Consider the following 23498-nt stretch of genomic DNA (forward strand, 5'->3'; position numbering starts at 1 on the left):
CAAACACCACTCGAAAAACTGCCAATCAGGGCCTAGTCACCACAAGTTGGGCTGCGGGAACACCTTTTATGCTGGGAGGACCAAACAATTCACTAGAAGAAAACTAACAGTCCATATGTCGGCAGCTAGACTCATCTTCAATCTCCTACGCAGAATTCACATCACACCTCAACTCGGGGAACTACACTGGCTCCCAACAGGAAAAGGAGTTAACCTAATGGCTAGGGCGGTCGACCTCATCTGGAGAACCAGGTTCGAGTTGCGGCAAGAATGTGCAACATCCTGTGATTCTGGGCAAATCGCTAAATCTCCCTGTGTCTAACAAAAATGAATGTGTCCTCATGTAACGCAACTGGTGCTCGTGTAAAGGGCACAGATACCTTTGGGTCACGTTTGTGCTATATAAAACTCAGCTTAAAAAAAAAACGCTCTATCTCAAACACAATTCAGGCTCCAATCTACCTTGACGGTCACATCTCCTTCCACCAACCTCCCAGACACCTCCGCCCCACAGGACTCCTTATCGCACGCATGCTATGCCTACACAGATTAGGAGGACGGGCCTTCTCTTGCATCACTCTTATAGCATGGAACGACCTCCCCACTCCACATCAGAGCCTCCTCCTCTCTTCTTGAATTCGAAAAGCAGGTAAAAGACATGGATTTTCAATTACCCAACCAAACACAGGAATGGCTAGGCACACACATTTGCTCAGTGCCAGGACAACCTTGCAGGTGAAAAAGCGCTTTACAAATACCCATAACACAAGCCACTCCTACTAAGATGCACGTATATTTTTTGTAAACAAGGAAAGACTGATGTCAAGGTTACACCTAGCGCCCTGAAGACAAACTATTTGCCTCCGCCCCTCCCCTCAATGCTTTGGCGGCCGGCCTCGCTCACCCTGCCCAGGAGGTTGTCTTGAAGGAGCGCGTGCTGCAGCGTGGGCGCCACCTCCTGCAGCTGCAGCATGTGGCAGAGGTCCGTCAGCTCCTCCTGCCCGAGGGACCCGGTGCCCGTGGAGTCGAAGCTGTCGAAGAGCTCCTTGAGCCGGGCCTCGTACTGGTCCTGCTCCGCTTCATCCATCCCATAGCACAGCAGAGCCACCTACGGAAGAACGAAGAGGACAAAAAGCAGTCACTTCACAGGATCGCCGAAAACGAACAGTCAAAATAAACCATACATACATTTTAGTATATTTTATTTACTAGTTGCAAGTGACCGGAGATTAAGGCGTCATTCGCTGAAACAAAGGAGGAAGTTTCCACACATCCTCTGGGTGTCACAACAAAGTTTGGAGCAGTCATAGGACAGATTTTAAAAAAAAAAACATGTTTTACTGCTCGGACTAGGAAGCTGCAAACATATAAAGCGTCCAGCATTAATTGGCTATTGTGGGAGGGATTGGGCGGCAAAATAAATTAATATTGCTTGTTCATTGCACGACCCCAGCTAATAAGTCGCACCAGCAAGACTGATAAGTGGTCATGCACGCCAGCAAAACACTCCCCTGACGCTCCCACAGCCATCTAATCAGACTCAAAAATATGATGCTCAGGTGTGCTACCTCCCCCCCTTCCATGCGACCCTACGCGCAGACGAGGCTACAGGTGACGAGATAAGTATCACTTTGGGCATTCGGCACAACACCAAAACACTTACCAACACAAACACTCTGCAATTCAACATCCTTCCAGCCAAGCACACTATGGCGTAGACTGCGACTTGTCTGCTAATGCACTTCAGCGTCTTGTCCGCAGTATAAAGCGCTACATACATTTCATTACCCTATAACACTAGAGGTGGGAGGGCCGCTAAATGCTCGAGGCCCTCCTGGAACCTCCCGTCAAAAGGAAGCCAGGCCTTTGTGTGGTTTCTGTTGCCTCCTTATTACCTTAGTCACCATTTTCTAGAAATAATTTTTGCTTCAACTTGATTTGTAATGTTATACTTCTATTCACCAGTGCTCACCAACTGCAGGTCTACAAAGAATTGACGACAAATCATGAACCTCCGATGTAAGCTGGGAGCGATAAATACCCATTTGTGGTCGAGTTGCATAACCAGATGACCTGCGAGAAATGCTGGCTTTCCCTGCCTAACCAAACTGTGTGATTCTAGGCAGTTTACCTATTTAACAGCACCGCCCTTTCATTTATCACCACCTTTGAAAGCACCTCCAAATACATCAATTCAGGATATGTGCTGTATAACAGCACTTGCAAAAGTTTTAATAGACTTATTAATGATTAATCCATAACACCACCACAGGCCACCCGTGGGATACACAACAGCGGACGCGTCTCTTGGTTCACCAACTGCATGACTGTTAGTTTCTAAAGGTGAATTCAAAAATATCCGTGCCTTCTCCCTGCACCATCACTTCAAAAATGCCACTGAATGCAGCGATACGGTCTAATTTCCTACAGTGAAATTCTCCTGCTAGTTGAATAAATGCACTTTTTAGAATTTTGAAAAACTGATTTTTTTGCACGATTTGCGTGGTGCGGCTCTTCGTCCCATTCTGGGCCCTGGATCGACTCTGCCTGCTGGCTCTCCGAGCTCTACACAAAGCACATACAGTTTGTGTTGAGGGGTCGCACTCTTTTTACCCTGGGCAATCATACCGCGGTAGATCGCCAACAGCTTCTTGACCCTTAAAGTGAATTCGAAGGATGAATTCTGAAGAGGACAAAACTGCAGCGAGACTAAGAGAAGGCATCGCGGCCGGACGAGAACAACTCAGGAGTGAAGCTCACAACCGTGAGGAGGCGGCGGAGGTGCGCCAACGGAGGTGATTCGGCCTCGTTAATACTCCATGCTACCAGGACACTTAAAACATGTAATAAAGAGGATAAAAAGAAGAAGAAACACGACTTTGTAACTAGCTAGTGCCATATTTTCAAATGACCTATATATAGAGAAGAACAAATAAAACACGACAGGCAGGCGTGTGCAGTTCGTGTCGCCACCTGGGCTGTGCATCCTGTTGCCTTGGTTACCAAGGGCTCTCCCCAAGAGCTGCAGTCTAGAAATAGAGCCGACAGGCCCTAACAACCTTAGACGTATCTAAACACTCCCTGCCTGGAGGCCTAGGTCAGGCTTCAAGGTGGTTACCGCAAAGGATTCTGGGAAGAGCCTTCAGATCGGTCTTAGATCCATGACGGTCATGGATTTATTTTGTAGCCGGGGGCCGCAGCCTCCGAAAGAACCTGGCTTTCGAAGGCTGCGGGATTTGCGGAGCGAGCTCTTGGGTCGAATAGTAAGTACAACGTTGACATTTTCGCAGAACTTTCAGAGCTGGTTTTCCGGACGCCAGAGGTTCCCTGGTGCGGCTGACAACACATTTGGAAACACGGTGACAATACAGAGCCCAACACTTGCAACAACAGCACTTCAAATGGGCACACGCTGTGATCTGCACAACTGAGGCAACAACAGTGCAGAGGCCTCAGAACTGGAGGGCCATTAAACCCGGGGCACTTCAAAGAGGGTCCATTTGGACGCCAGGCACCCCCGGGAATCCCTCCGCTGTGCCCGCAAACTACCAGGGCAGGCGGAGCTTCCTAACACTGCAGCCACGCAAGCGGGACAGCTGCACGCCCGCTGCAGAAAGATCACAGGGACGCCTATTGCCTCACAAAATAAATGCGCACCTTGCAAATGCTGCAAAAAGCACTCTCTTGCAAAATTAGGCTCAACACCCGCGAGGGTAACCCTAAGGTAGTTTCACTTTTTTATGTTTCACTTGTTTCTGCTGCAACTCACATCACCTACATCACGAATTGTAATGCTGTGCCTTCTGTAATGATTTTATTTAGATCTTATGTAACAACCCATGTTCATTGTAAACTGCTACATTGTAATTCTAGAACTAAAAATCTATGTCTATTGTAAAGAAGATTGGCACCTTTGGGTAATGCCTGCGCTATATAAAAATGCATTACTAAATAAAATAAATGCTTTAAACAAGCAATGGAAAAGACAATTGGGATTAGGTTGTCTGCCATTTAGCTTTGTCAGCGCTTTTTTCGAGCGAAGCCTACCAGACAATGCATCTGTCTGATTTGCTAAAGACTTCTTGGGGACATTCTGAAAGTTGACCTAAGAATGCATTCCGCCCATTGCTTACCATTTGCTTTGTTACTCAAATGTGCTTGCTTTCTTTTTGCTGGTTTCATTTGTTTTCCACAACTTTGTCCACCCCCGGGAAGCCTAATCGGTTTACTGTATTCTTCCTCAAGTACTCGCTTTCTGTAACTAGCCCTTTAAATATCGCTCTGATCTGGTCAAATTTGTAGTGCATTCAAAGATAGAGGTCAAATATCATGCTCCATCTTTGCAGGAGCTTAATGTTTACTTTACTTTCACTGACTTCAAAGGGAGAGGCTATCTGATATTCTGAGACTGTGAAGGGAAAGACTTTTTTCTAGCACACAACAAAACATTTAAATGTCTGCAAATGAACTGTACAAATATTTCAGAATTGTTAAAGCACAAAGCATATTTTGGTTGTAATTCTGAAGTGTGTTGGAAACAAATACTTTAATGCGGTCAAAACAAATCAATACACTAGGTGATGCCATTTCTACACATTAAAGTTTGTGCGCTGAATAGTTTTATCAGTAAAACTGAATGTCTGTGCAAATGTAATGGTCATGTCAATTGAAAATGTGCTGCCTGTAATGACAGTGCACTAACACACCATGCATGCTCCACTCTACACCACTTTACTGCACGCCCCTCCACTCTACACCTCCACTTTCCCACACCCCACTCAATCACACGCTACATTACTACACTACACTCTACGCTGGTGCACAATATGTCTAAAACACATTGACAAAGCCAATTGCTCTTGAAAACGTGTGGCCTAATGGTCTTGCCCATGCTTGTTTGTCATGAATATGGTGAATCTTCATTGTTGGAGGAGCTGCAGACCCTCGAGAATATTAGGGGGAAAAAAGCGGTCTAAAATCAAAACTATTTATGGTAAGAAAAAGCACACATTGCCACAGTAGTGCCTGGAATTGAAAGGGACTACTGCATGTGCAGATGTGCTTTGTGGGAGGGCAGAATGGCCCCCCAAAGTGACGTTAGCCATCGGCTGAAGTGGGCAGACCCACATCCCTATCCTGTATGCTGTACTGAGTTGGAGAAAATGAATGACACAAAAACAAACTAACGAATGAAGAGGACTGGCTGAAAGTCCCTCTAATGGAGTATATTATGGGTATAATTTTAGTATCATCAAAAGGACTTGGCTAACACCAAATCTAACAAGCAATGGTAATGCATCGGTTTCCCCTATGCAATGACTAAAGAGCTTTTTTCCTCAATCATCGTCCGGGAGATGGAAGGAGCTCCCTGACAGCTAACACAGTAGTGAAGAGTATGTGGCGCAGCGACCAGAGCTGCTGACTCAAGAGCTGGGAATCTCAGTTTGAGTCTCGGCGGCGGCGCCGCTCAACATCCCGTGATTCAGCGCAAATCACTTAATTTCTCTGGGTGATAAATAGTTGCATAAATATGCAGGAGTAAAAGGCGAAACTTTATGGAAATACAGTTACTCCAAAGAAGGTGTTAACAGTATTTCAGCGGCTGGAAACTGACAAGGGAAGTAGGCAAGAAACAAGCACTGGTAAATGCAGCAAAGTATGCTACAACCAATAGAAATGGAGAAAGGTAAGTGGCATGCAAAGAAACTAATGAGAAGTTAGGAAAGATGAGGCAGGATTAAGTCCATTTTAAGTTTATATTAAAGACAATAGATTTGTCGCTGGTGAAACCTCAAAAGTACTATGGAAAAGTTTTTTTTTTAAACTATAGGGGAATTATAAGTAGTAAAGTCCATTCTGGTTTGAAAAGAATCAGAGTATGTTACTTTTTGTTCAAATAACTAAAAAAACGATGGAGATTTAAACCAAGTCTGAGACCGGGTCACATTTTAGACCTTAACTCTGTCATTATAAAGTTCGCCCTTCTTTTTTTTTTGTTGTTTTTTTGTTGTTGCAAAAATCAAATAGTATCATCATCACCATTCACATAAATGCCTACATCCCTGAGGCCGGCTCGTAGTACAACGTAAATACAAACAAGGCGTATGTTTCCGGACCTCTTCTGATTGTAGAGCAGCATTATTTATCAAAATGTTCAGGTGTACGGAGCGTATAAATGTACTGTAGAAAAACATAATTTGCTTTTTATGTTTTTTGTGTAACACTGAACGTAAACGAAAAGAAACTGTGCACATGAATCAGCATGTCATTAAGTTAGCTTCGGTATAGCATCCAGCATCCTAGTTGTCATGTGAGGGACCAATCGTACATTCTCCGTACCCTGAGCCCACCCTTACCCCGCCAGTCACAGTCCCCTGCTACATAACCATCCCCATGTCCTCCATGCGTGTGGCCCCTCGTCCTGCCCCGGTCCCCATTTAGTGTTCTTCCCCATCATCAGAACCCTCAAGATCCTCTTCCTCCAGTGGCTCACATATATCCCCCCTATAGGAATACCACTGTTGCCAGACCCTGTTCCACTTGCGAGGGTTATCCCGTAATTTGTAAACTGCTCTTTCTGTCAACATTAGCATGTCCATGTTCCTGATCCACTGTGCCAATGTGGGGAGGTCCGCCGACCCCCATTTCTGTGCGATATCTCGTTTGGCTGTGACAAGTCCTATCGTGGTCCATACCCTCGCGTAGAAGGTAAGATCAGTAGGCCCCCACACATTCAGTAGACACATCCGTGGGTCCAGTGTGAGTGAGGTGTGGAGTGTCTGCGCGATGGTACGTAGAACCCTCTGCCAATAACTAACAATACATGGGCATTCCCACAGCGTGTGTATGAACGTGCCCTCTGCCCCGCAGCCCCTAAGACAATAAGGATGATCCGCCCTTTGCAGTTTGTGTAGTGTCGTTCGGGTGTAATAAATCCTATGCAGAATTTTTAACTGCACTAGACGGAATTTGGATGATATGCCTGCCTCACGTGGAGACGCCATGGCTGCGTTCCAGTCGGACTCGTCTAGGTCTCCGACATCAGTCATCCATTTGACTTTTAACTTCTCCAGTGGGTCAGGTAAGTTATTGATTATTTTGCGGTATGTCAGTGAGGTTGCGCCCTCCTGTAAGAAGTCTGTGAGAAGACGGTCTTCTAGCGGAGAGGATTCTGGTGGGGATGAGTCTGGTGGGATGGCCGCCTGCAGGGCATGTCTGATCTGTATATATCTGTATAATTAGTTATCTCCCAACTCATACTGTTCCTGAAGGGTCGCGAAGGAAACCACCCCCTCTCTAGTCCACATGTCTCCCACAATTGATATCCCGATGTTATCCCATTGGGTAAAGCCCTTAGTGCGCCGCAGATGACCCAGTGCCTTAGTGTCCCATAAAGGTGTGAGTTTTGTGATGGTCCCATCCCATTGCAGCTTCGCTTGCGCCTTGTACCACAGATGAACAGTGTGTTTAGTGGGTCCCATGAGTTTTGCCGCAATGCCTCGGTGATATAGTGGAGCCAGCAAACTGTTCGTGCCCAGTTGTGCCCTGTCTGCCTTGAACGCTGGATCATCTTGTGGGGCGTGCACCCACTGATTAAGGATCTTAAGTTGGGCCGCCCAATAGTACAGTCGTATATTGGGCAGTGCAATGCCTCCATCGTACCAACTCCTATCCAGCTTTGTGTGTGAGATCCGGGCTGGTCGGTTCCCCCAGAGCAGACCCGTGATCTGTGCCGTTATTTTTTGGAGGAAGCTATCTGGTATCAAGCGTGGGGCATTCTCAAGAACATACAAAAAGCGCGGCAGGGCCATCATTTTAAATAACGCTGCCCTGCCCAGCAACGTCAGTGGGAGTTCTTTCCAGTGCTGCACATCGTTACGGAGTCGGAGCAAGGGAGGCTGTAAGTTAAGCTGTGCAAATTCCGCCTCGTCGCGAGTAATATGGATTCCCAGATATTTAAAGGAAGAAGGTGCTATCTCCAGTGGACAGGAGTCTGGAAGTGGCAGGAGTGGCCCCTTGAGCTCAAAAATTATCGACTTTGCCCAATTGATGGTGTAACCGGATACTCGCCCGTGTGAATTACATAGAGCTAGGAGGTTGGGAAGGCTGTTCTCCAGGTCAGTAAGGTATACTAACATGTCGTCCGCGTAAAGGGACACTCTGTCCTCCCAATGCGGGTCCCATTGGATCCCACTCAGGAGCTGCGTGGTACAGATGGTAACCGCCAGCGGTTCCAGAACCAGAGCAAAAAGGAGGGGCGAGAGTGGACATCCCTGCCGTGTGCCTCGTCCTAAATGTATGGTTCGAGAAATGTGGCCATTAGCTACCACTCTGGCCATGGGATCTCTATAAATCATACGTATCCAGGAGATAAACACTGGACCAAAGCCCATACGTGTGAGCACTGCGAAAAGGTAATTCCACTCCACCATGTCGAACGCCATCTTGGCGTCTAATGATAGGATCGCGGCCGGTTCCTGCAGCATCGAGAGTCTCGCCACAACTCCATGTACCCTCCGAAGGTTTAGGGCCGTGCTTCGATGCGGCATGAAGCCGGATTGATCCGGGTGAATCAGCTGAGTTAAGCACGGCAGTAGTCTGTTCGCCAGTACTTTAGCTATTATTTTGGCCTCTGGATTCAGGAGGGAGATAGGCCTATACGATGTGCAGTTGCTGGGGGGGTTTACCCGGTTTCGGGATGGCAACAATAGTCGCCATCCGTTCGTCTGGCGGTAATGTTCCTCTCAACCTACTCTCTTGGTACATCTGAAGAAGGGGCGTACTCAGGAATTCCGACATAATTTTAAACCACTCGATGGGCACCCCATTGGGGCCCAGAGCCTTACCCGAATGAAGGGAGTTAATGGCCAATTGAATTTCGTCGACAGTCAAGGGGGCGTCGATGTCCTTCGAAGCCTCGTCCGTCAGTTTCGGCAGAGGCACACATTCAAGGGCATCCCGGGCTTCATCCTCTGTTACCACTATCGCAGGAGTATACACGTCACTAAAGTGATCAGCCAGGACTTCCACTATATCACCTGGCTGGGTATGGACAACGCCACATGAGTCTGTGAGCTGTAGTATGTTCTTCCCTCCCCCTTGGTTCTTATCCAGCCCCGCAAGGAGTTTGCTAGCTTTATCCCCTATATCATAGACTCTGTGTTGAGTCGCGGCAATATCCGCCAACGTTACCCGCCTCAAGTGGTCGGTGAGGCGACGCTGGTGTAACTGTAAGTCGTGAAGTGTGTCTTCCGATGGGTCAGCCATATGGGCAGTGTTGGCCCTTTCGACGCTCACTCCAAATCCAATGCTTCCCTTCTATGTGCTTTCTTATGGTTCGTAATGGTGGCGATGGCCTGGCCCCTGAACACCGTTTTATAGGCTTCCCACAATGTGGAGGGGGAGTCCACCGAGGACCGATTCTCCTCAAAGTAGAGTTGGGTAGCTTTCTTCAGGTCCTTACTTATCTGTGGGACTTTAAGATACCCCGGGAAAATCGGATATATCCGTTTTCGTTTGGTGCCTGTGCTGGTGACTGTCAGAGTGATCGGTGAGTGGTCCGAGATTCCTCTCGGCTGTATGCCTGCCTCGGCCACGGCAAGAAGTCCGTTGCCCAATGTGAAAAAGTAATCGATCCTGGAAAGACTATTGTGGGTGGCAGAGTAATAGGAGTATTGTTGCTGACCTGGGTGCAGTGTACGCCACACATCCACTAAACCCTGTGCATCCAAAAATGTCTGTAACCTGCTAAGGCCATCCGTGTGTGGTCGTGCGGGGAATCGATCGAGTGTATCTGTGAGTGTCATATTGAAGTCTCCACCTACAAGCAAGTCCCCGTCAGGGAGATCCGAGTGCAGTGCCGGCGGAATATACACGGAGACCACATTTAACAATTTCCCCTCCCACTGGCCATGTACTGCCGCGAAGCGGCCTTGATCATCGACTGCCGTTGATTTCACTATGAATTGGGAGGATTTCTTCTGTAAAATACCCGTGCCACGGGACCCTGAGGTAAACCCCGCGTGTACTATCATATGATATCCTCGCCTATCTAGAGCCCTTGTGGCCGCCCCCGTCAGGTGTGTCTCCTGCAAAAGAACTAGGGCAGGTCCCTGTCTCTTAATCCCCTGTACCACCAGGCCCCTCTTGATCTTGTCCCCTAGGCCCCTAACGTTCCACGACATGACGTGCAACGGGGCCGGTGTGGTATGGTTATCTATCCCGGCCATGAGAAAAGTGGCGAACAGCCGCGAGGCCCTCTTGCAGTGAGCGAGGTGGTGTACGGAAACAAGTGTAGGGTAGATGCAACTCCTTCCAGCATTCCAATACCTTGTTGTCCCCAAGAGACGAGATGCTACTAGAATAATGAAACATACCAATGAGCATGTGTGTACATGAAACAAAAACTCGCAGAACCAACTGGTCCTGTAGTGCTAACATTCCTGAACCCCCACCCACTCCCCTCCCTGCCGCCCTGCTGCACGGACTCAAAACTGCCCGCCCCCCCAACTGAGCAGAGTGCATACCCCATCCCCAAAACAGTGTACTTGCGCGTTGGGGTGAGGGACTCTCCGCTGCCGGCAGTCTCTCATTCACACCCTCGGAGGTCCATCACCCAGTGTCCAATGGCGGGAAGTCTGTGTACAGCACTAAATGTCTATTAAAGTACCAAAGTCTGAAGATCACTGTTCCTCATTCTCTTCCTGGCCGCCGTCTGCCCCCAAGGATTCGCTACCCTCTGGTCCTCCTCCCGAAGCCTGGGAGCCCGGGCGTTGACCTGTATTTCGGTCCTTCTTGGGTCGTCTGGTTCGTCGCGGGTGTTGTCCCGGCCTCCATCCCTCCAGCCATTCCTGTACTGTCTCTGGGTTGTCGAAAAACCATGTTTTGTTTTCAGCTACCACCCTAAGCCTCGCAGGGAAGAGCATGGAGTATGGTAGTTCTCGTGCCCTCAGCTCCTTTTTCACCTCGAAGAAGGTTCGTCGCCTACGTGCGACCTCCGCCGTATAGTCGGGGAAGATGGCGATAGTAGAGTTCTGTATTTTTATAGGAGGAGAAGACCTGGCCGCCTGCAAGATGGCGTCTCGGTCGCGGAAGTTGAATAAACGGGCTACTATGGGCCGCGGAGTCGCCCCTGGCTTCGGTTGGCCCCCCGGCACGCGGTGGGCCCTTTCCACGGAGAAGAAGGTGGACAGGCCTTTCGGTTTAAGTTCATCTGTGATTAAGCTCTCCACAAATAAGTCTATGGCTCTAAGTCCCTCAGACTCCGGTACCCCAATAATACGGATGTTGTTCCGCCTCGAACGCCCTTCCTGCTCATCAAGCTTCTCGCGAAGCATTTTATTGTCCTGCGCCATTTTCCCCATTGCCTGTTGAAGTTCGGAGACGTCTTCCACTAGGGATTTTGTAACCACTTCCATGTCTTTAACCTTCTCCGACATTTTGTGGAGATCGGCTCTGAGCAAGGTGACATCCGTGGAGATCGCACCCACTGTCGTCTGTAGTTGAGCCAGAGCATGCATCACATCGTCCAGCGTCGCCTTCTTCCCTCCCGGGGAATCAGCAGTTTTGCTCCCCGGGTCTTTCCCGGTTACCGGGGAGGTAGTTGGCTTGTCGGAGGTGTACCTTTCAATGCGGTTCTGTGTGACGCCGCCCTTGGGACCTTTCCCCGCCATTCCGTTGGGTTTCGTGCCTCTCGTGCCTCTCCGCTCCAGGGTGTCCGGAGTGGCGTAGTCGCACTTCCAAAACCAGATGTATTGTGCCTTGGTGGAGTGTTCCGTAGGGCGAAGAATGCCAGTAATCACCAAGTGCGCAATGACTTCCTCTGTCCAGAAAACGGCGGCTGCCCTTCGTCGTTCCAGGATTCTTCACGCTCACGGCCACCTATTTAAGATCAGGGAGGGCCAGGGCACCGGCGATAATGCTAATGTCCGTCACACTCCTCTGGCCCGCGTGCTTCGCCAAGTCTGGCTGTTCGGGAGTTACGGGTCTTGCCGCTCTTCGCGGTCTGCGGGCACTTCCGGTCCAGTTCCCCAGGACCGCCCGCACTTCCTGCTGGGCCACCCGACCAGGGGAGACCCCGGCTCGGAAGGTTGGAGTAGGCCAGACCGCAGCCACGACGTAACTCGGTCTCCAGACGTCGGATTTGGACGCCGCTGTCCACTGCTTACACCGCCCGGTCCTGGGCTCTGGTACCGTCCTGTAGGGCTTGAAAATTGTGCCGGTTCTGTGTGACGCCGCCCTTGGGACCTTTCCCCGCCATTCCGTTGGGTTTCGTGCCTCTCGTGCCTCTCCGCTCCAGGGTGTCCGGAGTGGCGTAGTCGCACTTCCAAAACCAGATGTATTGTGCCTTGGTGGAGTGTTCCGTAGGGCGAAGAATGCCAGTAATCACCAAGTGCGCAATGACTTCCTCTGTCCAGAAAACGGCGGCTGCCCTTCGTCGTTCCAGGATTCTTCACGCTCACGGCCACCTATTTAAGATCAGGGAGGGCCAGGGCACCGGCGATAATGCTAATGTCCGTCACACTCCTCTGGCCCGCGTGCTTCGCCAAGTCTGGCTGTTCGGGAGTTACGGGTCTTGCCGCTCTTCGCGGTCTGCGGGCACTTCCGGTCCAGTTCCCCAGGACCGCCCGCACTTCCTGCTGGGCCACCCGACCAGGGGAGACCCCGGCTCGGAAGGTTGGAGTAGGCCAGACCGCAGCCACGACGTAACTCGGTCTCCAGACGTCGGATTTGGACGCCGCTGTCCACTGCTTACACCGCCCGGTCCTGGGCTCTGGTACCGTCCTGTAGGGCTTGAAAATTGTGCCGGATTGTGTGTCGGATAGACGAAGAGGCCGCTTCAGCTGCGGAGCTCGTCCCTTATGCTGCCGCCATGATCGGCTGCTAGCCACGCCCCCCAAGTTCGCCCTTCTTAAAAGACCTACCACAGCACTGCGCGGTCCATCTGTAGAGCCACTTAGAGCCACCCTTCCCAATCACAGAACAAAAGATTCATTTTCCTAATGTGGCTCAGAAACAGTACTACCAAGACCAAACTGGTATTTTTATCACCTGGTTGTTCTGCAGTAGGCAGGTAAACTGTACATCTGGCCTGAAACCGCTGAAGCGAAATTTAAGAGCTTATGTTGTCTGGATGGGCAGAGACCTTGCCTAAAACCACAAGTCACGAGCACCATGATCACCAAGATGTAACTGAGTTACAGTGTTCATGTATCTCAACACTCTACCAAGATGTACTGTTTTTTAATCTGAATACATGTAAACAAACTATAAAAATACTAAGGCATGCCAGAAAACCTAGATTCTCAAACTCACCCACATCTCCTACAATATGTATGCGGACAACACTCAACTCTATATGAAAGCCACCTCTCCTGATGACATCAATAAACTCAATAACACTTCAACAAAAATGCAACTTTCGCTGACCTGTAACCACCTCAAACTGAACGCCCAAAAAATAATTCATATTGATCCCGCCAACCAACATCGCCCCTAATATCAAAGACTGGCTCCCACATCTTACTGCCTTGAATTGTACCCCAAACATCATTGACTATGCTAAATCCCTAGGTATACCCTTGGAAAAAGCCTTCTCCATGCAAAGACACATCAGCGCCGCCACCAAAGGAGCTACCCATCAATTACATATCCATAGGAAACTAAAACCTTTCCTCCCCTTGGCAGACCTCAAAACCTCAGTTCAAGCTCTTGTGTTATCGACATTAGATGACAGTAGTGCTACCCTTGAGGGCCTCACAAAAATCTCACTTACACACAGCTGAAGCCTAAGTGAATGCAGCAGTTCTGCTCATTACTGAATAACAAAAATGATTATTTCACTCTAATCACTGAAATGGTTACCCTAAGGGGGCAAGGATCCACTTAAAAGTTGCATGTATGACCCATAAAGCGCTGCACCACAATACCTCCTCCTACCCGACTCCGAGACTTACCCTATCTGCTGGAAACAGACCTTTAAGAAGTACAAGCTCCTTACTACTCAAGCCACAAAAATTAGAGAAAACGAAAACGTACAACCAATTCTTCTCTGGAATTGTTCCCAAAATCTGGAACGCTCTCCCTTCCGCGATTAGATGCAATCCACCCACATCCATCTTCTTGAAAGAAGTAAAAATTGTACAATCCAACAAATTAGTCTCACACCGAGGACATCCCTCCTAATCCTCATGAGCAACTCTTCCCTGTCTGTCTGTTCATTGCTTCTTGTCACGCCTTCTACCATTTCCCAGAGATTCAGCTCTGTTCTCTCTCCTGAGTCTCTCTGCCATCTACACTCTACCCTGTCACCTATTGATTGGTCTATGGTCAGGCCTGGACTTATGTTTGGACTTTTTGTTCTTATCTCTCGTCTTACCATTTGTGCACATAAATATTGCTCTTCATGGTCTATACCATGTTTGTACATGGTCACCGTTTTTATCATATTTTCCTTTGTTTTTCATGTAAAGCGCTCTGCCACCCGAAAGGATCTTGTTTGCGCTATATAAAACTATAAAATAAAATACAAAGGAACACCATGGCCCAGCTATGAAAGATACATTGCAGCACAACAATTGTGGTCAAAGTGGAGAACCAGAATAGTCTTTTAAAAAGTCACTTCATCAGCTCCCAATTGGATGAATAGATACGTCTCCTTTCAGGCACTGGCGACAGTAGAGACAAAAGAAGACCAATGGCTGAAGAAACCCTTTAAAGATAATTCTAAAACTATCACTGAGACAACAAATGCTAAAGGCTATGAAAGCAAAAAGCTGCATTTAACTGCCTTCTGAGGAAAGTAACAAAGATACCCCTTCACAAAACCTTATATTAGGCAAAATCTTGAAATCAGTACTCTAGTCGTTGTTTCACGGACATCAGAATTCTACAGAATGTCAAGTGAATTTGGTTACATGAACACAGTGTCACAAGAGTGCGTTTCTCCAAGTGTGACAATATCCTGGAATTTCAGGAGGAGGTCACAACCAAGTCAGAGTAAGTTGCACTTGTTCACTAAAAGTATTTTGTGGAACTGGCTCTTAATCAATTCCTCAGTTCCACAAATTGGCACATGCATCATGTTAGCCTTTGCACAGTACATAACATTCTAATTATTCTCTGCCTAACTGGAAGCCAGTGCATATGTTTAATGTTTTGGAAAAGCTGCTCACCTTTCAGAGAGAAGTGTGGGCCACTTCACAAAGCGGAATACAAACATTTGGAGGTCGTTAGCCTTAAGAAGTTATCGATTTACAAAATTACAACAAACAAAAAAAAATGTCAAAGTCATTGGTTTGGAAAAAAAACGAGGCTTCCTAAACACGGAGGTAGTGAGCGGAAAGAAGAGCTCAGGCGATGCAAATAATCACTGGTACAGTCAAGTATTCACTGAGGTAATGCACAATAAACAAAGGAATGTTAGGAAGCCATTAATTTTGTGCGTCAGCTGGCATCGTTAAGCAGATAGAAAAAGAAAAAAAAATGTCAGAGGCATGACTGCAACCCTGCTTCAATACTGAAGAGTCATTAGGGATTTTTGTTCGCCAAAATAAATTCTTTCAGCTTCTCCTTTTTTTTTTAAATGTACATTCTTGGCCAATGAAGCAAATGATTTTAATGCATGCTGCTGCGAAAACCGTTTTACATCAACTTTAAACAGAGTAAAACTGAGCCTTCTGAAGATAGATTCGATCATCCATGCTTCAGGCAAAGGGTTTATCGATCAAAAACATACACGCAGATACCCACATTGCTATTAGGTGGCAAGATCAGCGTTAACATCAATTACAAGTGATCAATTCCAAACCACAACGAGCAACGCTTTTGAAGTGTAAATCGTGATCAAAGCAACAGCATCAGTTCTAAGGGGAATTGTTGTTTTCATACTTCTGAGGGAACTTAGCTCCCATCATGCTGTCCCTACGCCAACCTGTAGTATGAAGACCACTGCTGTCTTCCACCTCCTGCCCCCAGGGTCCGCATGGAGCGGTCCCCTGTGTTCGGAGCATCCATCTGCTCAGGGTCCCAATGCCCACAGATAACACAACTAGAAAAAGTGAACAAGGAATGAGACAGTAGTCCTTCACCAAGGGTCCTGCCTCAAACGTCATCAAACAAAACAGAAAAGGGTTATTTAGTACAGCAAGTGCCATAAGCCCACAATCCTTGCAAGATGAGCGATATTGGAGTGACACGTGCTCACTGTATCTGAACCTTCTGGAAAAAAATTCGAGAAGAAAACGGGGCAACATACTATCCATTAGCCATCCTGGCTATGGTAGGCTGTTGAGCTAAAATATATACTTTTTCAACTTTACATTTTGGTAGCTCACAAGCCCAGTTTCCGTGCGATGATCAAGCTGAAATCTGATTAGGTTTGTCATTTCAATAAAAGGAAGATCAGGAATCTTGGCCAGCATTGATCCACCCTAGCACCATAGATAAAGGTCGAGGACAGATTTATCTGGCACCACGTCACACAAAGCTGCTTTATAAATGTCTATGCAATCGCGGATGTCTTTGAGTTTGACGTACTTTTGGTAAATGCTATTCTGCTATATTTTACCCTTTTAATTTGAAATACTATCACCTCCTGCTGTATTTTTAAATATCTTTTTTATTGGAATTTAGATATATAGCAAGAATTATACTCAACAAGTTTACAGTTCCATGGTAAGAAAAGTAAGTTCTACAATATACATATTTTGATGCAACTCGTTACATAATCATACATGCAGGTAATTCACCCCTGCTATCCAAACCGTTTCTTTCTCCCTACCGATAACTTCTGGGGGGAATTCCTTTCCCAATACTGTAAAACCATCCATAAACCTCTCTCCATATTACGTTCTCCAATAAGGAGTATATATATTGCGGGATTGACAGTGCTCATTCTTGTTGAATATAACGCCCAGCAAGTAGCACATTTCGTCTGTCACGTGTTTAGTCAGCCAATATGTAAAAGAAAGGATGTACCTCACTACAAATAAAGAAAAGAAAATCATTAAAAAATCTTAACCTATAACTTTAACTTGTAACGAACTACCAGGAGTCTGTTAGCTGCGCAACCTCCATGACTGACTATTTTGGGGATCAGAGGGTCGTCCCTTCAGGGGGAGGGGGAAATAAAGGGGAAGAGGGGAAGGAGGGACGTGAAAGAGGAAACTACATTTGCCCCACTCGCTATATCCCCACAGTGTACCGGATCTTCACTCCCCCTACCTCCAGGGCTCTAATCAATGCTCCCAACTAGTACCCTTCATCTCCTGCCTATGCGCAATGGTGTGTATGTCCTACGCGTCATCAAGAGCGTCCACGTCCGAATCAGAGGACTGTGCAGGTGCAGTCACTTCCTCCTGTATAAGAACCCTTTACAGAAGGCTTCAAAATGAAAACAGAAAAATATTAGGCATACAACAATATCCCCAACAGGGATGGTCTTCTCAAATACATGGTAGTTCCAACTATTTTTGCACTTACAAATCTATACTCAGATGTGTGTTTAGTTTTGTTATCCAAATATAGCATCACTTTTGTGGATGGGTCTGGTCCGCTAGGCCATGAACATTTCTGAAAAGAGCCCTTGCCTTTAAGTGATGGAGCCACGCATCTGTAGGATGTAACTCTAAACCCTCTTCTATGTCAGAAACTGAATCCACTTGGATGATAAAGATCTAGACAGTGCAGTATGTATACTGTATCTACTGGGCAACAAATCTGCTAATCTGCTCTATTGTCGAGCCAGTGGTGTTGGGTGCACCTCAGTACTATACAGTTGAAAAAGCCTGTTCCAAAACTGACAAATTACATTAATCACAAAATTTTACTCCTTAATAAACGTGAAACAGATCCGCTCTAATCAACAATTTTCGATAAGGATGTACCTTACACCAACATGTCCAATACGTGTTCTTTTTTGTTTTTTCAAGAAGGATGTGCTCGATATCAACAAGCCTGGATTCGGTCTGTGTCAAAGGACACTCCGCAGTAGTCAATGTGAAGAATAATGCTTAGGAAATTGCTTGTTGAGTAGATACGCCTTCACTGATCCTACCTAGAGTTTGACTGAGCACCCTTTAAGGATGTGGTGTTGAACTTAACTAAGGGCCTCATTACTAGGTTGTTGGGACCGCCACCGACAGGTCGTCGCTTGCAGTCCCACCAATAGACAGTCCTTCGGGCCGACTGCCACATTATGATGCAGGTGGTCAGACCGAAACCATCAGGGGGAGACGGGAGGGACCGCCGCCTCTAAGAGATCTATGATCCCGCAGGGGTGGCAGTCTGAATCGCAGTCCTTGAATGGGCAGTGCCTACCGCCATCAGGATTACGATGTCTTTTCCCCAGCCTTTCTGATCGCCATGAAAAGGGACTATGGGGGCCCCAAACGGTGGTCCTATCATATTTGAGCGGTCGGACCACAGGCTGTTTGTTGGGCTGTCTCCTGAGTGCCACAACATGGGACGGTGGTCCGACCACCTGATATCATAATTGGGCCCAAAGTCGAATTTGGCCAGATGCATGCCAGCTGTGGGAAACCACTTGCTAAGTAAAGGAGCTCATTCTGGCTGCAGGTCATGTAAGTTTAGCTGATGTGAGTCCAGAAAATTAGCCATGTGTCCAGAAAATTAGCCATGAATCCTGCCCAACGCTGGGCATCTGTTACACAGGAACAGAGGTTTTATGGATCCAGTCTTACAGCTGCAGAAAGCATAACATTCCTGGCTTGACTCCTAATAAATACAGTGACCGTGTTCGTGCAAGGCAGCCAGCCAGCCACCAGGAATGGACCACCAAATTGCCTATAAGCATGAGGAGTCTAGGACATCGACATAAATCGACCACTCTGAATATCTGAATAGATTGGACATCCCGTTTGTTAAAAACGTTAAAGAATTTTTTATTTTTAGAAACTTCTGCCTGGCATGCTGACACTATCAAGCCCTTGTTCTCAGAGAACTTTTAGTAGAGTTGGGGGAAATGCAACACTTGGAAAGAAAGATGATAGATGGACAGTAAAAGATTAAATTAACCTGATGCGATTTTCTATGATATAGTCCTGGTTGACTTCAATTTAAGAAATGCCAAGGTTCTTGATTACATTGTTTTTTTCAATGAAACTGGTCTGGAATATGCTGTTCATAATATGGTTTTATCTGCTAAACATAGCTGGCAGAAAATAAAATCCTGACTTTGGCTCCATTGGCCGCCACCTCAGTTGCTTCCCCGTATTATTAGAAGAGGAACACACCCAGCTGTCCTGAAATCACCCCTCGCCCCATTCTGACCAGAAGACTAGGTAACTTTACAGCTCGCTGATCTATAAATCACAAGTATGAACACTGGCATGGGTGACTCAGCTTATCATCCTTCTAAAGTTGACAATTAGGTTGGAAACAGTAACACCAGCTGGGCACAGCACTAGAATACTCTGACCCTTCAGTAGTAAGCACGACAACCCAAGGTGGCAACGCTCTTTGAACCCCCAATTGATCTATTGTCTTCTCTGGGCTCAAAAATGTAGTCATGCCCTATATGACCTAGAGTGAAGACCAAGGAGCACCCCTTCTGTCCCCCAGGCTGGGTCTGGTTCTGGGCGGAGTCATAAGAGTGCCCACAGTCTGCTCCCGTGCTGCACAAGTGTGCCCGTGCTGCCTGCCCGATGGTGGCTTCATCTGACAGTGACTATCTCCAGTTAGCAGCTCCCCAAGTGAGAAGAGGGGGAGGCAAGTGGTGCAACTCACGTGCTGGGAGTTAGCCCCGCTGTGCAAGGACTTTAGGAGAGCCACAGCAATAAACAGGACATAACTTGGAACTGAGAAAGGCTTATGGGTTGTGGGTATGACCTGGAGAAGGGATAGCATTGCCAACAACTAGCAGGCAGTGCTCGTTCTACACAGGGCTGTACCTGAACCATCGAAAATTCGATTGTGTTGACCGCCCCTTTTGGCCACATGCAGCTACTTGACTTCCGGCAGACCACCAATGGGCCTACAACTTTGGAGAGCCTCATCACACCTCGTTAATATTGAGCTGTCAGTTCACAAACACAACTGCAGTGAAAAAGAAGAGTAAAGAGATTTTTTTTTAACCTTGAATGCACAGTTCGAGAACAATAGCGGATGTCAATCTGGTTCTCGGAAAGATGAGTCAGCAATGACGCAAGAGGACAGAATGCTGCTGCAAACTATCAATGCCCCAAGCAGTGACTGGGAGGAATAACATCAGTACCATCAAAGCTGCAGTTAAAGTTAAAAGGACGTTGGAGAATCTTTCTCACAGAATTTTGGGAACAGAGGATTGACTGCAAAAATTGCAGGGTCACTCTCTGGAAATGAACCAGTAACTGGAAGGAGCGACGCTGATGGAGACCTAGGTAGCAGGCACCCTGGTAATGCTTAGAGAGCATTGACATCCAAGACAATTTCTGTACAAAAGCCCAGATCAGAGTTTTGGGAAATCCAGGCGAGGTTAGGGATGAGGCTCTCCCTGCAGGGCTTTCAGCACTTATCCTGACTTGGAGATGTGCAGCAGGGTTTATCCTCAGACATGGCGGTGAAGGCTTTCCAGATTACAAAGAACACTGAAGCTGAACCTGTGGCCACCACTGTAATGGTGTTTAATCACCTGAACTCAGAGAGCAGACTTTGAGGACTGCCTTACAGAAAAAAAGCTGGTAAAATGGGGAGAGGCCAGGTGGATAATTTTCCAAGCTGTAGTTCCCCATACAATGAACTGAAAGACAGCCCTAATGGAAAGGAATAGAAGCCTCAGTGCACCCGAAAGTAGATGGTCATGGTAAACTCAGCGAAAGCCTTACTGGACTATCTAGGCCAGTCTTTGTAATGACTTTGTCCTGCAATGGGGTAGTGCCAGGTTGGCTAGTGTGCTTTGCTTTAGAAAATAGAGTGATATTGGTCTTGAATGTTACTGATTTTTAGGTACATTCTGTGGTGGAAAAGGCCGGGGGGGGGGGGTGGGGTAGCCTAGCAAGGTTACAGTTCTGACAGTATTCATTTTTCTTTGTGCTTCCTCCTTCACTCACTGGCTCCTTTTGGAGCCAAGGATCTGCGAGGGAGATCAAAAATATAAGCCAATGCATCTTGCATTACTCAGAAGTTAAAATACTTTCCTAGTCAATTTAGGATGGTTCTCTAAAATTGCTCATCGAAAGCGAAAAAGATATTTTTTTTCGGTCGAAGCCAAGCTAGCAGACAATGAAGCTGTGTGATTGCAAAGACATATTGGGGACATGCCGAAAACGTACTTAGAAACCAATCCCTGCCTTTGCTTACCATTGTCTTTGTGTTTTGTCACTCCTATTTACTGGCTTTGTTTTAGCCTGTCCAGCATGTCATTGTCTGTCCTGGGAGCATAGCCTGTTTACCATATCTCTGACTGGCTCCTTTGAGTTTTCCAAGAACGCTCGCTTTTCAGTAACACCATTTTCTTTTTTGTAAAGCACGCCATGAGAGTGCATATGTTTTACGGCTGCCTTTCTGGAGTGCTTCTCTGCCCATGTCCAGTGCTTCATGTTGTTCTATCGCCTCTGTGCTTCGCTCCCAACTCTCCACATTGTCCTCTGCTCCCACCAAGTGCTCCACATTACTCTCTCGTGCCCTTTTGTATCCCCACGCAGAGCTCCATATTGTTCTCTCTCCGCCGTACAGTTCTCTATGCCCGCCATGAAGCTTTGCCCTCAGTTTACTCCCTCCCCCAACCCACATTATCATTTGTTTGTGTTTATTTAAAGCGCTTTTGAGAACAACAACAAAAAACACTATTTTGTGGTACTGTTTTAAATTACCAACCCATCTCTGATTGGGTAAAGAAAAAAAACCTGCCTCATTTTGTAGGTGCATGCATGCGTGTAGGTGCAGGCTTACAAAATGACATGGCAGCTCTGTTGTAATGCTTTTTAAAATTGTTTTATTGAGCCTACAGAGGCTCAAGTGAGATACTGCCACCTGGAAAAAGCTTCCCCTTTCCCTGCTGGGCCGGGCAGCGTTATTTAAAATGATGGCGCTGCCACGTTGTCTATACGCCCTCCAAAACTACCCAGACTTAGTCCTGCAAAGGTACTTTGCTGCCATCGAGGCCACGCAGAGGGACCTCCTCTGGACCGGAATGCCCAGGATCTCCTTGCAAAAACTCACACTCTGGTGGTTTGACGGGGGGGGGAATAGCGCTCCCAGACATCCGGAAATACTACTGGGCGGCGCATCTCTCGGCCATTAACCAGGGCACCTACTGTGCTGGGAAAGACCCGGGGTACGGGATGGATAAACTATGAGGCCGCCCTTTACTCCAGACCGGGTAGGTACCGTCTCACGGGACCTACTAAGCATTCTGTACAGCTGTGGCACATAGTTCAAAAGAAACTGGGTTGGGCTGGCAAACTTACACTGGCTACGCCACTCTGGGCCTCTGAAAAACTGGGCACACTTAGCCGCACTAAAGGTTTCTGCAACTGGGACCCGATAGGAATATCCCAGATCAAAGACCTGTGGGGCCCGGTTGGGATAATACCATTCGACACTCTCCAACAAACTTACGATCTAGCCCGGACAGAGCTCTTCCGCTACATGCAGGTCAGACACGCACTTCAAGCTAATATCACCCCTGGGACCCAACTACCAGAGTCCTCCTCTCTCGAAGACAGACTGCTCGATGGCCACCTACCGGAAAAGGCCATCTCGCTCACATATAAAAAAACTCATTAATTACACCCCGGACCTGTTACTAACTCGCAAAGGGAAATGGGAGGCAGATGGTCTCGAAATCGATGAGTAAGAATGGCGAGGGGCGCTCGCATCCCCCAGGGAAATAGCAATCTGGGCGAAACTAAGACTGATCCAATTGAAGATCCTGCACCAAGTTTATATCTCAGGCAAAAGGCTGGTCCTGATGGGCCGCAGTGACGACAGACTCTGTCGCAGGGGGTGCGGGGAGGTGGGTACCTTCCTGCACATAATATGGGAGTGTCAAGTGATACAAAGCTACTGGACACGGGTACTCAGATGCATGCGTGAGGTGTGGGGTGTAGAATTGCCACCAGAGGCTAAGAGATGCCTTCTTAATATCTGGGAGCCCTCTGACCTACCCTCGAAAGGCAAAATATGGTTAACGCTAGGGCTCGTGATTGCAAAGAGAAACATAGCGAGATTGTAGGGGGCAGCCACGCCACCAACACTCAGCTCTTTGAAAACTGACATGGACTGGTGTATGATCCAGGAAAAGACAGTATATGTGGCCAGGGAATGCCCTTGAAAGTGGGTTGCGGTGTGGTCAAACTGGAACGAATACCGTGGCAAGATCTGTATACCCCCCAGCGCTCCCTCCATTGACGAGCTAACTGAACTGTAACTTCCGATGCAATTGATGTAATCCCGTTATGCACTGTAATAGTAATAACATGGCTAACCTGTGATCTTCCTGCAGATGTTATGCAACGAATGTTACCTTGTATGTGGTGATCGCCTTACCTAATTCTTTT

The 23498-nt window shown here is 47.4% G+C and overlaps 1 protein-coding gene across 7 annotated transcripts in view; it reads right to left on the reverse strand.

The window, feature by feature from the left end:
- The window catches only part of NIN (ninein), a 321323-nt gene that overhangs the window by 279463 nt on the left and 18362 nt on the right, over window positions 1-23498 (reverse strand). For all 7 annotated transcript variants that reach the window (XR_015299899.1, XR_015299898.1, XM_086937310.1 and 4 more), the window contains exon 2: window positions 905-1108. Coding sequence is in view for 5 of the 7 variants with exons in the window: in XM_086937310.1 (XP_086793436.1) it covers window positions 905-1087 (183 nt within the window). In the remaining 2 variants the exon portion in view is untranslated. The remainder of the gene's footprint in view (window positions 1-904; window positions 1109-23498) is intronic.

This window comes from Lissotriton vulgaris, chromosome 9 (assembly GCF_964263255.1).
Source record: "Lissotriton vulgaris chromosome 9, aLisVul1.2, whole genome shotgun sequence".
Taxonomy (NCBI): Eukaryota; Metazoa; Chordata; class Amphibia; order Caudata; family Salamandridae; genus Lissotriton; species Lissotriton vulgaris.